Source organism: Ursus arctos, unplaced genomic scaffold (assembly GCF_023065955.2).
Source record: "Ursus arctos isolate Adak ecotype North America unplaced genomic scaffold, UrsArc2.0 scaffold_12, whole genome shotgun sequence".
NCBI lineage: Eukaryota > Metazoa > Chordata > Mammalia > Carnivora > Ursidae > Ursus > Ursus arctos.
This window is the reverse complement of record NW_026622786.1, coordinates 31,892,196-31,907,916: the sequence shown is the minus strand read 5'-3', so window position 1 is coordinate 31,907,916 and position 15,721 is coordinate 31,892,196. Positions and strand designations below refer to the sequence as shown.

Sequence of the window (15,721 nt, the reverse complement as noted above, 5' to 3'; positions counted from 1 at the left end):
CTCTGCCTGTTCCCATCTTATCTTTTCTCTTATTACCGTATTTAGAAAGGTAGTTTACCTTGAGTTGTGCTCTTCACTTCCTCTCTTTAACCTGGTAGTTCTCAATTGGAATTATGTAATTAGAATTCCTTGTGAAGCTTAAGTCAAACAGAAAGCTGCCTAGGCCCTCTTGTAGGCCTTCTGAATTAGAGTTTCCCAAACTTCTCTGATTAGTATCTAGTGAAATGCTTCTTAAATGTGCAGGTTACCAGATCTCTCCCCTGGAAAATTTTCATTCAAGAGGTCTGAAATTGATTCAGGAACTTGTGTTTTTAGCAAGAGCTCTAGCACTTGACTAAATTAAAGTCTCAGATTGTGGGACTTGGGCCTGTGGGTTTTGAGAGCTTAGAGGACATTACGAAGACTTGTTCTTGGCCAGTCCTTGCTGTCTAGCTTCCACTTACATCGTACTTTGGGAACTGCCCTCAGATAACTGGTGACTTAATTTTCAAATACATTTTTTTTAACATTTTATTATTTACTATTTTAAACATATGGAAGTGGATAGTGTAATAAATCCCTCAAGTACCCACACTCAACTTTGATAATTATCAACTCTAGTGACCTTTTTCAGTTCTTTTCTAGTATTACCTGTTGGCATTATTTGACACTGTTAATCTGTCACTTATATTCTTGAAACTTTGTTTTGCCAGATAATATTTTACTATCCTGGGTTTCCTCCTGCACTGAGTATTTTTCCCCCTAACTTCTGTCCCTATGTATAGGCATTTTCATTGGGTTTTGATCATCAGCCCTTTTATTCTGCTTACTTCCCTGGCCCTTTTATTCTACTTATTTCCCTGGCCTCACTATTCACTGTGTGCAAACAGTTCACAAATCTCAGTGTCTTACTTTGAACTCTCTTCTGAGTTGTGAATTTCTAGCTGCCTCTTAGACATTTAGACATCTTAAATTCTAATTATATACAGCATACATCTGCTTCTTCCACTTTCCCTATCCTAATTTACATATTCTGTTAATGGTGCCGCTACATCTTTTACACTTTCCTTTCCTGGCTTAGTAGAGTAACCCCGTCACTAGTATTTCTTCTCTTAGGACTTCAGTTTATCCTGTGGATTCCTACCTGATGGGTCTTGAAATATAGCACCAGGCTTATACCTTTTTGGTTAATAACCTTCATTGCCTCTTCATTTCTTACTATATTAATATAGCCTTCTGATATGGTCTAGTGTATGAGACTTAATCCAAACACATAATTCAAGTATCTATATAAATTAATATAAAAAAGTTGTATCTGTGAATGTTAGTGAATTACAGTTTTTTTTTTTTTTTAAAGATTTTATTTATTTGAGAGAGAAAGAGAGCACGAGCAGGGGTAGAGGCAGTGGGAGAGGGAGAAGCAGACTCCCCGCTGAGCAAGGAGTTGATCCCAGGACCCTGAGATCATGACCTGAGCCCAAGGCAGACGCTTAACCAACTGAGCCACCTCGGTGCCCATAGTGAATTAAAGACTTAGCTACTTTTTAAAAGTAAAAGTAAGGCATAGCTAATAGGTACCTGATTTTCATTCATTTGCATTTTTAACAAGACTTGATTTTCATTTGAGTGTTTTTTATTTATTTATGTATTTATTTTTTAAGATTTTTATTTATTTATTTGACAGAGAGACAGCCAGCAAGAGAGGGAACACAAGCAGGGGGGATGGGAGAGGAAGAAGCAGGCTCCCAGCATAGGAGCCTGATATGGGGCTCGATCCCAGAACACCGGGATCACGCCCTGAGCCAAAGGCAGACACTTAATGACTGAGCCACCCAGGCGCCCCATTTGAGTGTTTTTTAATTTTTTTTTTTTTTTTAAAGATTTTATTTATTTATTTGACAGAGATAGAGACAGCCAGTGAGAGAGGGAACACAAGCAGGGGGAGTGGGAGAGGAAGAAGCAGGCTCATAGTGGAGGAGCCTGATGTGGGGCTCGATCCTATAACGCCGGGATCACGCCCTGAGCCGAAGGCAGACGCTTAACCGCTGTGCCACCCAGGCGCCCCCCATTTGAGTGTTTTTTAAAGAGATCCTACCACAGTAGTACATTGAATCCTGGTGTAATTTAGGAGAACATAAATCTTTGCTTTATCTACTTTGTTTCTACCAAAACCCACATATTTGCTTTTGTCATATGTATATGATTTTAGAAATTCAGTTAGGAAAATGTGGCCTTTAAGTGTTGCGGTTTATGGAATGTAAAGTAGTGACTTAAGTAATTTATCACCTTGGTATGAAGTAGGTACTGAGCAAATACGTAGTGGATTTTTCATGAGTCAAAATAAAAAGCTTCAAATTGTATTTATTTTTAATGTTACAGCAAATAAAAATTTCACTTATAACAAAAATGAATGTACTGATTTTAAAAGCTGTTTTTCCTCATGGCTTTTTAGGGTGAGAATCCTTTTGAAATTCAAGATCATTCTCAAGATCAACAGATAGAAGGAGATGAGGAAGAGGAAGAAAAGATTGATGAACCTATTGAAGAAGAGGAGGAGGAGGAGGAAGAAGAAGAGGAAGTGGGGGAGGTAGAGGAAGTAGAAGAAGTGGAGGAAGCAGAGGAAGGGGGAGAAGGAGGAGTAGTAGAGGGAGTGGAAGACACAGAAGAAGCAGGGGAGGTAGAGGGAGTGGGGGAAGGAGAGGCAGTGGGGGAAGGAGAGGCAGTGGGGGAAGGAGAGGCAGTGGGGGAAGGAGAGGAAGTAGAGGAAGAAGAAGCAAAGGAAGAGCCTGTTGACTTCCCTGTTGACCAACCTGAAGAAAATTAAATATAAGGTATTAGATTGAAAAGAAGCTTTAAATTTCTCTCCTAATATGGAAAAGGGTAAGAATTTTAATAGTTTAAAATATGAGAATTAACACCCATGTTGCATGCATTCCACACATTCAAATTTGTTTTATATAATTTCTAAATGTTTGGCATTTGTTTAATAAAATGAAGGTAAGACTATTTTAGTTTAGTTTTTATAGCTACCAAACTTAGATTAGATAAATTGTTTGTATAATTTTTAAGCTTACTTTTTATTACTTTATTGGTGTTAAGGATAACAGATGTGTATTGTTAGTATATCTACTCTAATCATTTGAACTTAAATGCTGCTGTTGGGAGTATATATTCAAGTGTGCATTAATGTTTTGAATACTTACCCTAGAAGAGATAAATTGGGCAAGTATTTTGTGCTCTGTGTATTTTTTTACGGCATTGGACATTGAATAGTAATTTGCGTTAAGATACGCTTAAAGGCTTTTTGTGACCATGTTTCCCTTTGTAGCAATAAAACGATTTTTACAAAAACTCTTTCCCTGGATTAACAATTTTAAATGAAACAATTCATCAATTAAATGAGTATTTAAGGTTTTTGTCTTAATGTAGTTTAGCTCACAGTATATCAAGATGATTGACAAGAGTCGAATTAAAGAAAAAATTCGATCATTTTTAAAAGTACTACTAAAATATTTTTTAACATATTTCAAGTTGAGGTCAGTCTATAACTGACTTGTTTATACTTGTTTCAGTTCCTTCCTTTTCTTTGTGCCTATGTCAGATCTTGAAATCTTCTTGAAAATACATTTGGATACAAATAATTTTTTATAGTTGTGTTAGTTCTTTTGTCATGTCTGTTTTTAGCTGAAGAACCAAGAAGCAAACTATCACTTTTCTAAAAAAGAAGGATTTCTCTCTTGAATATTTCTTTTTTTCTTTTTTTTTTTTTAAGCTTTTTGTAGTTTGTAGGCTTACATACTGAAAAAGAGAAGATGAGATTGACGGTCTATTTTCAAATGACCATCTATGTTACTGAAAAGTAGTGCTCTTATTTCTTTGAATCTTTACTCTGGCCTCTTTTGAGAGGGGGACTCTCAGTGAAATAAATTAGCTTCCCAAAATTTTGACACATTGAATGGATGAGTATATGGGAATATTAAGTAATTTTAAAGCATTAAGTACCTGAATGTATAGGCATTTGTAGAATTTCACAGGTAATTTCTTTTTGCATACAACAAAGCTTTTACAAATACATTTCGGGGGGTGCAATATGGGTTCATTGTTGTGGGCTAGATTTGCTTATCTTTAAGCTTTAAATCCTTTGTATCCACTTACAGGGTTCAGGGACAAATAAGAGAAGGTTAGTTGAGGACTGGAGAAATTTGGATCCTAGCTGAGTCTGTATTTGCTTAAATAGACTTCAGAAAGCATTTGTGCTCAGGAGTTAAAAATTTTAAGAATAATAGGACTTGATCAATGGTCTAGTTTCTCACTTGTTTATTTATTTAGTTTCTCCTTTATTTAAAAATATTTGTGTAGGGGTAAGGTAAAAGGAGAACAGATCCCTTTGGATTATAATTAGTGGGTTCTTTTGGTACTAATTAGAGTGTTTTTTTTTTTTTTTTTTTAAAGAATGTCCCTAGTAATTTGAAATTTGAAACTTCTGGAAAGAATCCTGTAGCAAGAGTCTGTATAACATAAGTAAACACTTTATTTATTTATTTAATTTTAAAAAAGATTTTAAGTAATCTCTATACCCAGCATGGGGCTCACACTCAAAACCCCAAGATCAGGAGTTTGATGCTTTACTGAGCCAGCCAGGTGCCCCATAAATGTTTTAGAATAAGAGATAAAGAACATCTAAATAGTAATTTTTTGTGGGAAACATGTAAAAACCTTTATCCAGACTAGCTTATTTGCAAGGTATTATTAATAAAGTGTATTTTGTTATTGTACTTACTTCAGAAGTTCAAATTTATGTATATCCTGTTTAGATAATTTGTAGATAGGCAGTTTAATTTGCAGGCAGATTAATTTTTGTGATCCTTAGAGTTTATATTTTCAGTACTTTTGTGATAAGAATTTATATGATGTCTTTAATAACCTTTCAACTTGTTATCCAACTATTGTTTATTAAAAATCTAAACATGTAATTAATAATAACCAAAGAAATTTATTTAAAACTTACACAGTTGTTTAAGCCAGATACCTAGGGACCGTCCTATATTCTTTCCTTTTTATTACCTCCCACCTCCAGTCTATCAGAAAGTCTGTGTTTTCTACTTCCAAAATTTATCTGTCCCCTCTTCCATGTTTCCTGCTACCAATCCCAGTTCAAGTCCCCATCATCTCTTTCCTAGACTATTAAAGTAGTTTATTAACTAATCTTGTTTCTAGTTTTGCCCTGCTAGATTCAGTTTTCCATACAGAAGTATAATCTTCTAAAAATATAATTAAGATAATACTAGCCTTCTGTTTCTTTTTGTATCTGTGCACTTACTCATGGTAATCAGGCCTGGACTAGCATTCCTGCTTTATATCATGCTGTTCTTCTCACTGGCCATGGTGGCCTTCTGTTAGTTTTTAAATGAAGCTCTTCCCTATGTCCAGACCTTTGCACTTTCTGTAATCTGTACCTGTTAGCTTTTTTTGGACTCTTTATCCTTTAGGTCACCTTAAATGTTAAGATGAGGCTCTTCTAAGGAGACATAAGGGCAGTAGTTTTAAATTTTTGTAAAAGTAAGGATTTGGGGCCCATGTACCCCAGATTTACTAGACCATATTCTTTGCAGATGATGTATTTTAATAGATACCTAAGTGATTCTGTTGGTAGTGGTCAGTGATTGCATTTCAAGAACACTTAGAGTGGCCTCAAATTTCTAGTGTCTGCAACTTCTGTATCAAAGCAGGAGCTTCTGCCCTTTAGTCAACAGGCACAGGTTTGGGGAATTCTCATGATGTTTTACGAAAGCATTGGAATGACCTGTTACAAATTTCTGGGAGTCAGAAAATTGGACCTTATTCTTGTTTTTGTTGTTTTTCTCTCATTAGGTTATGTAATTCTTACAAGTTGAAGTTCTAATAATAGAACTAACAGTTTTCCCGTATAACAAGCTCTCTCATATCATTCCCCTACTTGAAGTGAAATCCTTTATCGGCTTTTTATACATGTCAGTGTAACTTCCAGATTCTTTTAATATGGCCTATGTGGTTCTGTAAGTTCTCTGTTCTTGCCTGCTTCTTCAGCCTTGTATCTCAGTCTTTAATATATTTATATTAACTGCCTGTGCCTGTAAACATTTGAATTTATGATACGCTTCAGGAGGCAGAATGGTTCCTAGAGTTGCCAAGATTTAACTATAATCTGTGTTACAAAATCTAGATATTATATTTTATATTACTATACTATAGCATATTATAAAATATACTTGTATTTTATAATATAATACTATATTTTATAATGGTATAGTATTATATAGCATATCTAAAAAACTGTTAATCCTTTCTAAGAATGAGGTGAAAATGACAAAATTTCTGCAGCAATTTGTATCCCAAAAGTCATGGACATATAGAAAAAAAGAACTACAAAGGCAAATGTTGGTAATGCATGTTAGCATGTGTTTGAGAATTCTCTTTTTATTGGCAAGATTGTTGTTATTTAGAAGTAGTTGGTATTAGATTATCTTATTATCAGACTTATATTATTTGACATTTACTTTGCCTACCAAGTTGTCCTTACTGTGAATACAAACTTTATGTATATGTAAAATACACATATCATAAAATTTACTACTTTCACCATTTTTGAGCATACATTTCAGAGGCATTAATGACAGACTTTTGATTACAGTTTGGAATCCGTGGTAGTTCTGATGGACAGAAAATGGAGTAGTCATGTAGGCAGAAGTGTTTTAGTCCATGTGACTGTTACAGTTCGTATTTTAAATTAACAGTGTGACTTTATTTGATAGTTCCTACCCAGATGGCTGGTTCTCTGTTTGGTATGCAGCAAAATCAGGGAGCACTCAAGCCTGGGGGTGGACGCTTGGGTGTGGTAAATTCAGTCCGTGCTGCCACCAGATTGGGCCTCCTCAGAAGCGGTCATGCTAGTCTCTTCGTGCATTCCCCCTTCCCCTTCTCCTGATTTTCCTAGTTTTTGTTTAAAATTTTTTTAAAAGACTGTGTTTGAGGTAGGGGTGAGGCAGGATTGCTGGTGATAAGAGATGGCCTTCTTGGGGCGCCTGGGTGGTGCAGTTGTTAAGCGTCTGCCTTCGGCTCAGGGCGTGATCCCGGCGTTCTGGGATCGAGCCCCACGTCAGGCTCCTCTGCTGGGAGCCTGCTTCTTCCTCTCCCACTCCCCTTGCTTGTGTTCCCTCTCTCGCTGGCTGTCTCTTTCAAATAAGTAAATAAAATCTTTGAAAAAAAAAAAAGAGATGGCCTTCTTGGTGACGGAGAGTGTAGAAGGGAACAACTGTAAAGCAGCTTAGTTATTAGATAAATAGAGATTATGAATTTTGGGAGAGGTCCAGATCCAAATGACATACTGGATTCCAGTCATTATCTTCTAAGTCCTATTAAAATTACAGAAACTATACAATGATAAAAAATTACAGTAATAAAAATAAATTCATTACCACACTGGAAAGATACCAAGGTTGCTGTGAAGCATTTCTAGAAGATACAAAATAAGGAACCAGATCTTGGTGAAACAGAGAGCCACAGTCCACATAGAGATGAAAGTTAAGGAAGCACCCCCATTCTTATTTATTTATTTGTTTGTTTATTTATTTTAGAGCAGAGAAGGGAGGAGCATAGAGAGAGGGAGAGAGGGAACTTGGTCATGGAGCCTGATGCGGGGCTGGCCCTAACAACCCTGAGATCATGACCTGAGTGGAGATCATGACCTGAGCTGAAATCAAGACTTATACGTTTAACTGACTGAGCCACCCAGGTGCCCATACCTCCATTTTTAGAGGCAGCTGTCAGAGTGGGTGACTGTAGTATGGTAAGCCATGTTATTGAAGGACTGACTAGTTATGCTAGTCCCTGGTTAGGAATCATGGTCCATGATACTCCTCCAATCTAAAGCCATAACACAGCTTGCTGTTTGCCAGTTAGAGTGAAACTTCTGATGTGGTAGACTCCCAGAGCATATATATATATAGCAGCTGTCAAAGTGTGGTAATGCCTTAGATGTTTTGTGGATACCACAAGGGGCTTTGATTCCTCATAATTAGAAAACAGTGGTTTTCTAAAACCTGGTGGCTGTCCATTTTCCATTTTTCCAACTGATTCCACCCTCCTCCTCCCTCACACAATTAAAATGCCAGGTTTCTTGTAATCAAAATCTGCCAGGGAATTTCATCAAATTGAGAAAATAAACTCTAGGTAGCAACACCAACAGATCTAGTAGTTTTGCAGACCACCATCTGCAAGCCTCCCACTGCCTGTTTTCATATGGATTTTACATTTTTAAAGGGTTGTAGAAAACATAACAAAAAAAAAATAAAGAATATGTGACCGATACCTAATGTGGCTTCCAAAACCTAAAATACTTACTAACTGGCCCTTTACAGAAAACGTTTGCTGACCCCTAGGTTCAGTTCTCATTTACCCATAATAATCAACGCAGAAGCAACAGACATTTAAGGAAGAGAGCAACATGAAAGGTAAACAGTATACTTAACAAGCAGAAATAATCCTGGGGATATAATGCAGGTTAAAAAAAACAAACCTTTAAACTTTAAAATATTTTAGTAAATACTAAAGTAAATTTCGTATTTTATGTAATAATAATTAGTGGTAATTATACTAAGTATTTTTATATATAATGCTTAGATATAGCATTATATATCATTGTAATCTCCAAAGAATTTTAGAGGTTATTGCACTAATTTTAAAAAATGCAAGCTGTAGTGAGAAAGAAGTATCTTGGAAATAGTTATTATTGAGCTAGAATTTTAAGCTTCATGGGTACTTCCAGAATCTTATAAGAAAAGGTCAGAAGATGGAAATCATGAGAAAAGTTGAGACAGAAGATCCAGGTAAACACCATCCATTTAAAATGAAACTTCATGAGGTTAGGAGCCATACGTATAGAGAATTTAGCATTGAAAGTCCTTTATCTGTCACAATGCTGGGTGCATTGTAAATGCTCAGTAAATATTTTTGAATCAATGAATATATGTATGTATGCATAGGAGGTCCAGAAGTTAAGAACAGAAAAAGTGAAGAAAAGAAGTAAATAATAGGAAGAAATTTTTTTCTGATGAAAGACTGACCACATACTAAAAGTCTGAAGTATTGAGGAAAATGAAGAGAGAGACAAGCACTTAAAATATATCCTGATAAAATTTCTATAATCCCAGGATAATGAAAACAATCTCAAAATTCCTTAAGGAGAAACAATTTACCTGTAAGGGAAAAGAATCACATTGGTCTCAGATATGTCATCTGTACATTGGGATGCTAGAAGATACTGTTATTTTTAAAGTTGCGTGGGAAAATTATTTTGAACTTAGAATTCTATCTTGAGTCAAACTGTCATTTTAAGAAAGAGGGCACAATAAAAACATTTTAGAAAATCAAGAACATGGAAGGATCCAGAAATTAACTGTCACAAAGCTATGCACAACAACATGGTATCAAATTATAATGAAAGACTTGAGGAGAAACTGGCAAATTTGCAATCAGAGCTTAGTATTTGAACACAGCCCTTTCAGAAATTATTGGCTGAAGAGTTCAAATATGAGGACACTGGTTTTTGAACCAAGTAATTAAAAAGCTTAATAATTAGAGTATTTCTTTTCAAATACCATGAAAAATGACCATGAAGCAAGCCACAAAGAAATTACATATAGGTTGTGTCCTGTTATCACAGTGCAATAAGTTAGAAATTAACAAGTGGATAGCAATCAATTAATAAAATCTAATCAGATATAAAAGTAAGCATGGTCCGTGTAATGCTTACGTTTAAAATGAAACAGCAACTTAGGAAAATTTAAGGAAGAATTCCTATTTTATTTAAGCTCTTCCAGATTATACAGAAATCTGAAATACCTCTTCAGTTTGGTTTCTGAGGCTAGCAGAACCCTTATTCCATAATGAAAGATAACTATAGACCCATCTCACTCAGGAGCAGATGTAATCACTGAAAAAACATTAGCAAATTAAATCCAGGAGTGTATGTGTCATGACGAGGTAGGGTTTATCCAGAGCATAGAGCATAATCTATTAATGTAACTCAATACATTAGGAAATTTATTACTGTAATTAAAAAAAGGCAGATGAAATGATAAAAAAAATCACATAATCTCAACAGATGCTGGAAAAACATTTCCTAAAATTTAACACAATCCAGATTTAAATCTTGTGAGGCTAGGAATAGAAAGAAAGCTATTTAACTTGGCTGAGATGTCTACCGGAAACCTTCAGCAAACATCCACATTTGAGACAGGAACAAGCCTGTTGTCTCTACAATCACTTAACGACAAGAAATAGGTATATTAGGAGAGAGAAGAGTCTTTATTTCAGGCAGTGTGATGTGGAGATAGTGCAACCAAGAGAATTAATTGAAAAACTATTAGAGATGGGGCACCTGGGTGGCTCAGTGGGTTAAGCATCTGACTCTTCATTTCCACTCAGGTCGTGATCTCAGGATCGTGAGATGGAGCCCTGGTTTGGGGGGTTCTGTACTGGGCATGGAGCCTGCTTAAGATTCTCTCCCTCTGCCTCTGCCTGCCACTCCCCCCTGCCCCCAGGGGGCGTGCACGCACCTGTGTGCACTCATTCTCAAAAAAAGAAAAAGAAAAACGATTAGAAATAATAAAAAGTACTTTTGTTTAATCATTCAACATAAGAAAATCTGTAGCTTTCTATAGACTAGCATGGCCAATTAGAAATGTGACTTTAAAACTTATTTGCAATAAAAATGTAAACTGTGTATTATTTAGGTGCAATCTTTATGGGAAAAGCACAAGATCCATATGAGGAAAACTACACATTTTTTTAAAAAAGATTTTATTTGAGAGAGCGAACGAGCAGTGGGGAGGGGCAGAGAGAGAGAGAGAGAGAAGCAGACTCTCTGCTGAGCAGAAAGCCCTATACAGGCTCGATCCCAGGACCCGGAGATCATGACCTGAGCAGATACTTAATTGAGCCACGCAAGCTCCCTGAAAACTATACATTTTAATAAAGGGTATAAAACGCCTGAATGAATAGTAAACATTCTATGTTCCTGTTTGTGTAAAAACTGAATATTGTCCAGATGTTAATTATCCTCAAATGAATTTATAAATTAGTTACATTTCCAATACGATTTTGTTACTTAGAATTAGTGTTGTTAGAAGTCACACACCTTCACAGTAGGAACAGGTCCCAGAAATTGCACCTGTGTTTGTACATTATTTCCATTGCTTACAACAGCCACATGAATGCACCTGCCAAGAAGGCGGGGAGTTGTGTTTATTCGGTAGGACATCTTTCCAGCTAAAAAGCAGGGGTTCTATTTTAGGAAAGGGGAAAATGGGTATACATAGCAGTGTATGCCATTTAAACTGGTTCAGAAGTTCATATGCAAATAAAAACAAAAACAATGAAAATTCAGTTTGCTTCTTACTAGAAATGTAAAACACCAATATATCAAAAGTAAGTAGATAAACAGATAAGTGAAACATTAAAGAAAATCAATATTATATAAATATATAGTATATGATGAAGGTATAATTTTGAATCATGGATAAAATATAAAGTAGCCTAAAAATGGTTTAGAGACAGAATAGTCACACTGGGAAAAGACCTACCTATGTCATACTATGCACAAAAATAAATTTCAAGTGGATTAAAGCGATAAAGGTAAACACCCTACACAAGTATTAAAATGTATTAAAAACTCTTACACAAGTATTAAAATGTAAGAAACTTATAGTTTTGGTTTTTTCTCAGTAAGATATAAGCTCCGGCAGACATAGGGAGAAATATTGACAAATGTACATAAAAGAAATGGCTGTAGGGTGAAAGACTCTCTTAAGCAAGGTTGAAAGAAGAGTAGTAAAAGGGAAGAATATTTGCAATATGTACAAGAGACCAAAGATTAAGTCAATAAAGAGCTTCCATTTATCAGCCATTATGTTAATAAACATTCAAAGACTTATAATAGCCACTTCTGGTGAAAAAATCCCTCTTCCGCAAGGTTGATGGCTGAATAAATTGTTTCACCTTATTTGGAGGGCAATTTGGAAGTAACTAGCAGAATTTAAAATGCACAGACTGTTTGATCCAGCCATTCCACCTATAAATAGCCATTTATTTGCTTGAGGTCACAAATGCCTGAAATGTGCATGAGTACAAAGATAACTTACTTCACCTCATCTAAAATGTATTGAGGCTAGTACTTCTTTACTTTTACCAGAAGGTGTCGAAGGTTTTTAACACAACAAATACCACCTGGCTGATAGCAACAGTAAGATACCATCAATTGTTAGAAGCAGTCCAGCCTGACGGATGATAAAACGGGGTGAGGGAAAAGTGTGTCTAAGAAATGCTTAAACAAGACTATAGAAGAACAGTCTTTGAGCATTTGTAATAATGAGAAACTGGGAACCTAAATATTCAGCAACAAGGGAATGATTAAAATGTGAAGTCATTACAATACTCCCAATACTGTATAGCCATTGGAGACAATAAGAGAGATCTGTATGTTTTGACGTGGGAAAATCTCCAAGACATACTGTTCAGAGGAAAAGAGGAGGTATAATGTATGTATTAGAATTTTACTTGGAAGAAATATATATGTATAAACTCCAAACTATATATTTGTATAGAAATGCATAAAAATGACAGTAATATATTTACATAGAAGAAAAGTTGGAAACGATACATAGTGTTTACATGTGAGGAGGGAAGTTTCATTGTGAAAGTGTTTTTTTAACTGCTTATTTCTGTTTTTCTCTTTTGTTTTTTAAATACTAAGGATATAATCATGTGTCATATTTATAATGTAAATGTTTAAAAAGAATCTGGAAAATACAGAGAAATATAAAGAATAAAATAAAAATACCTAGAGTACAATTGCCCAGATAATAGCACCATTAACAGTTTTGTGTATTTCTTTCTAATCCATTTTTCGTTGCAGCTGGGTAGATGGTGACACTGTTCTTTGAGGTAGGTGAAATAGGAATAGCAGGTGTAGGTGAGGAAGAGGATAAATCAGTTTGGGGGCGTGTTAAGTTGGCATTGCCTGTGGGGTACTGAAATGGTGCTATCAAGCAATTGGATATATGGGCAGGGAGCATAGGGGGAGCTCATGATCAACTTACAGTATTAATGCTTTCCCTTTCAAGTGATGGATTTTAATATTCCTGTGTCTGACACGAATAAAAATGTCATTTCTTGTGGCAGCATAGTGTAACATGACTTATTAGCCCTGGAATTCAACAGCTCTTCCTTCCCTGCTGTTGCCCACCCCCTACCCTTGCTGTATCATTTTCTAGTTCTGTCCATCTGTCCATCTTGGGAAAAACATTTAAATGAAAAAAAGCCTCAGTTTTCTTATCAACAAAATGAAAGTAATGTTACCTTACTTGCACGATTGTTGCAAAAATTAAATACGTAGCACTGCCCTGAAATGCTTAGTTAGCTCTCAACATTTAAATTTTAGTTTTTTTACTGTTACCTAAATATATCACTGCACATTTATTTGTTTATTTTTAAGTAGAAATAAAAGAGAAATGGGAGTACTGACCTGGTAAGTCTTTGGTAAAATTAATACAGAAATCTAGGTGTGTTTTTTTTTTCACATTCATTTCAACGTAAGTCTTGATCTTTCACGATGTGTTTTAAAGATTACATTTACTCTTCTCTGTAAGGTTTGCACAGGCCTTTGGTCAACATTAACAAAATCACAACCTGGTAATTTAAAACAATGAAAGGGAGATAATTCATGAGCGTCTCATATAACAGAACTAATTAATCAGTTATTCCAAACAACTCTTTCCTTCAGCGTCAGAGCTGCTCACCTGACCAGGATATTAAATAACCTGCTAATGTTAGAGCTGCACACTCAGCCACCACAAAGAGGTAAATAACTCTCCTCAACTGGGATTTGGATTGCTTGTCGGTGCTGAGGTCACTATCACTGTTAAATGACAGATGTTTTCTGAAAATCCCGTGCATCTCTTCTTGTAATATAAAGTTCAGTGCCTGCAACAACAGGGTGGTGGGCTTTAATAACTGTTAAATTCATTCTTTAGAGATTTTACAAAGATGTCCTATTGCTCCTGGAGGACTCCCTTGACACCCAACTCTGCATTTTCTTTTTGCATAATGCCTACAATTTAGAGCCACCAGGCTCCCAGTTGTATAGCTCCTGTATCCTTGGTTCAGTACAACCAAAATACTCATAAATCTCCTTTTCTTCCAGTAGCTTTCTGCAGCAGCTGGGGTATGACAGTGATGTCCCTGATCTGTAATTCTAGACAACCCTAGGGTGAACACATAGACCAATCTAAAGCTACTACGTCAGATAAAGTGATGTTGTTTGCACAACTCAGTGTCCTCAAGAGGTCGTCATGTAATACTCCCAATTTGTATTCTGCATAAAACTCCTTTTACTAGTTATAAACTTCCTATAGGGAACAGACGAATCCAGCTAAAGGAGGCTGAACATACGCCTGTAATTTTAAACTCAAAAGGAATGGGCTAAGCCTTTTCTATCCTAGAGCTAAAAACTGTAAAAGAATCCAAATTTCTATGTAAGTATGACATTCTTCAATTTGGAATTCTAATGAGGCAGTGTGTTCCTGAGACCCTGCATTTGATGTGTAATGCTAAGAATATGACTGATTAATATAAATATTTGAATTGTACATGAGACTTAAGTGTTTTATTGATAGTCATCACAAAAATTTAATTGATTTTTTTTCATTAAAGATTTTTATTTGAGAGAGCATGCAAACGGGAGTGACAGAGGGAGAGGGGGAGGGGAGAATCCTCAAGGAACTCCACCCTGACCGAGGAGCTGACTGGATCCCAGGACCCTGAGATCATGACCTGAGCCAAAAATCAAGAGTTGGACACTCAACTGACTGAGCCACCCAGGCGCCCTTAATTGACTATTTTACTATTTGTGCTGTATGGACTTACAGTTAAGTTAGCTATTAAATGATTCCTATTATCATATTAATTGCATTAGAAAAACCTGGAATAAATGATACACAATTGACTCTTTAGCAATATGTTTGAATTGTGCAGGTCCACTTACATGCAGATTTTTAAAATAAATACAGTACAATATTGTAAATGTATTTTCCCTATGACTTCGTTAACATTTTCTTTTCTCTAGCTTACTTTATTGTAAGAATATATAATATAGCATACAAAATATGTGTTAATTGTGTTACCAGTAAGGCTTCTGGTCAGCCATAGGCTATCGTAGTTAACTTTTGAGGGAAGCAAAAGTTACACATAGATTTTTGACTGCATGGGGGATTGGCAGTCCTAACCCCTGTGTTGTTCAAGGGTCAACTGTACTCATGTTTTTATTTGCATGGCACTTCCTAATTCTCTCAGAATGTTTCTAGACATTAGCAAATGTCCCTGGGAGGCAAAATCTCACCCAGTTGAGAACCACTGATCGAGATATATTAAAGTTAAAGGCAGTTGGGTGTGAAATGGAACTCTAAAGGATCTGCTTGATAATACTAGGATTAAAAAAAAAAAAAAGCCACCTTAGATTCAACTTCATTCTTCTAGGAATTATTCCTGGGCTTTCTTGACCTTTTCTCCCTCTCTTCACCAGTAAACCATGCTGTAGATGTTTCTTTCTCCATTCTATGCCAGAGGCCTCTGCTTCCCAGAAAGTTCTGTATCCTCCTCTTTTTTTCTACCTTCAGCATCTGGAACAGTGGATGGCACATGGTAGATG

At 35.8% G+C, this 15,721-nt stretch overlaps 1 protein-coding gene across 1 annotated transcript in view; it reads left to right on the top strand.

Moving 5' to 3' along the window:
- ZNF326 (zinc finger protein 326) overlaps positions 1 to 12,888 on the top strand; it is a 46,679-nt gene extending 33,791 nt beyond the window's left edge. Inside the window, exon 12 of the mRNA XM_026497638.4 lies at positions 2,432 to 12,888. Coding sequence (XP_026353423.2) covers positions 2,432 to 2,803 — 372 coding nt within the window. The 3' untranslated portion in view covers positions 2,804 to 12,888. The remainder of the gene's footprint in view (positions 1 to 2,431) is intronic.
- The last annotated feature ends 2,833 nt before the right edge of the window (positions 12,889 to 15,721 follow it).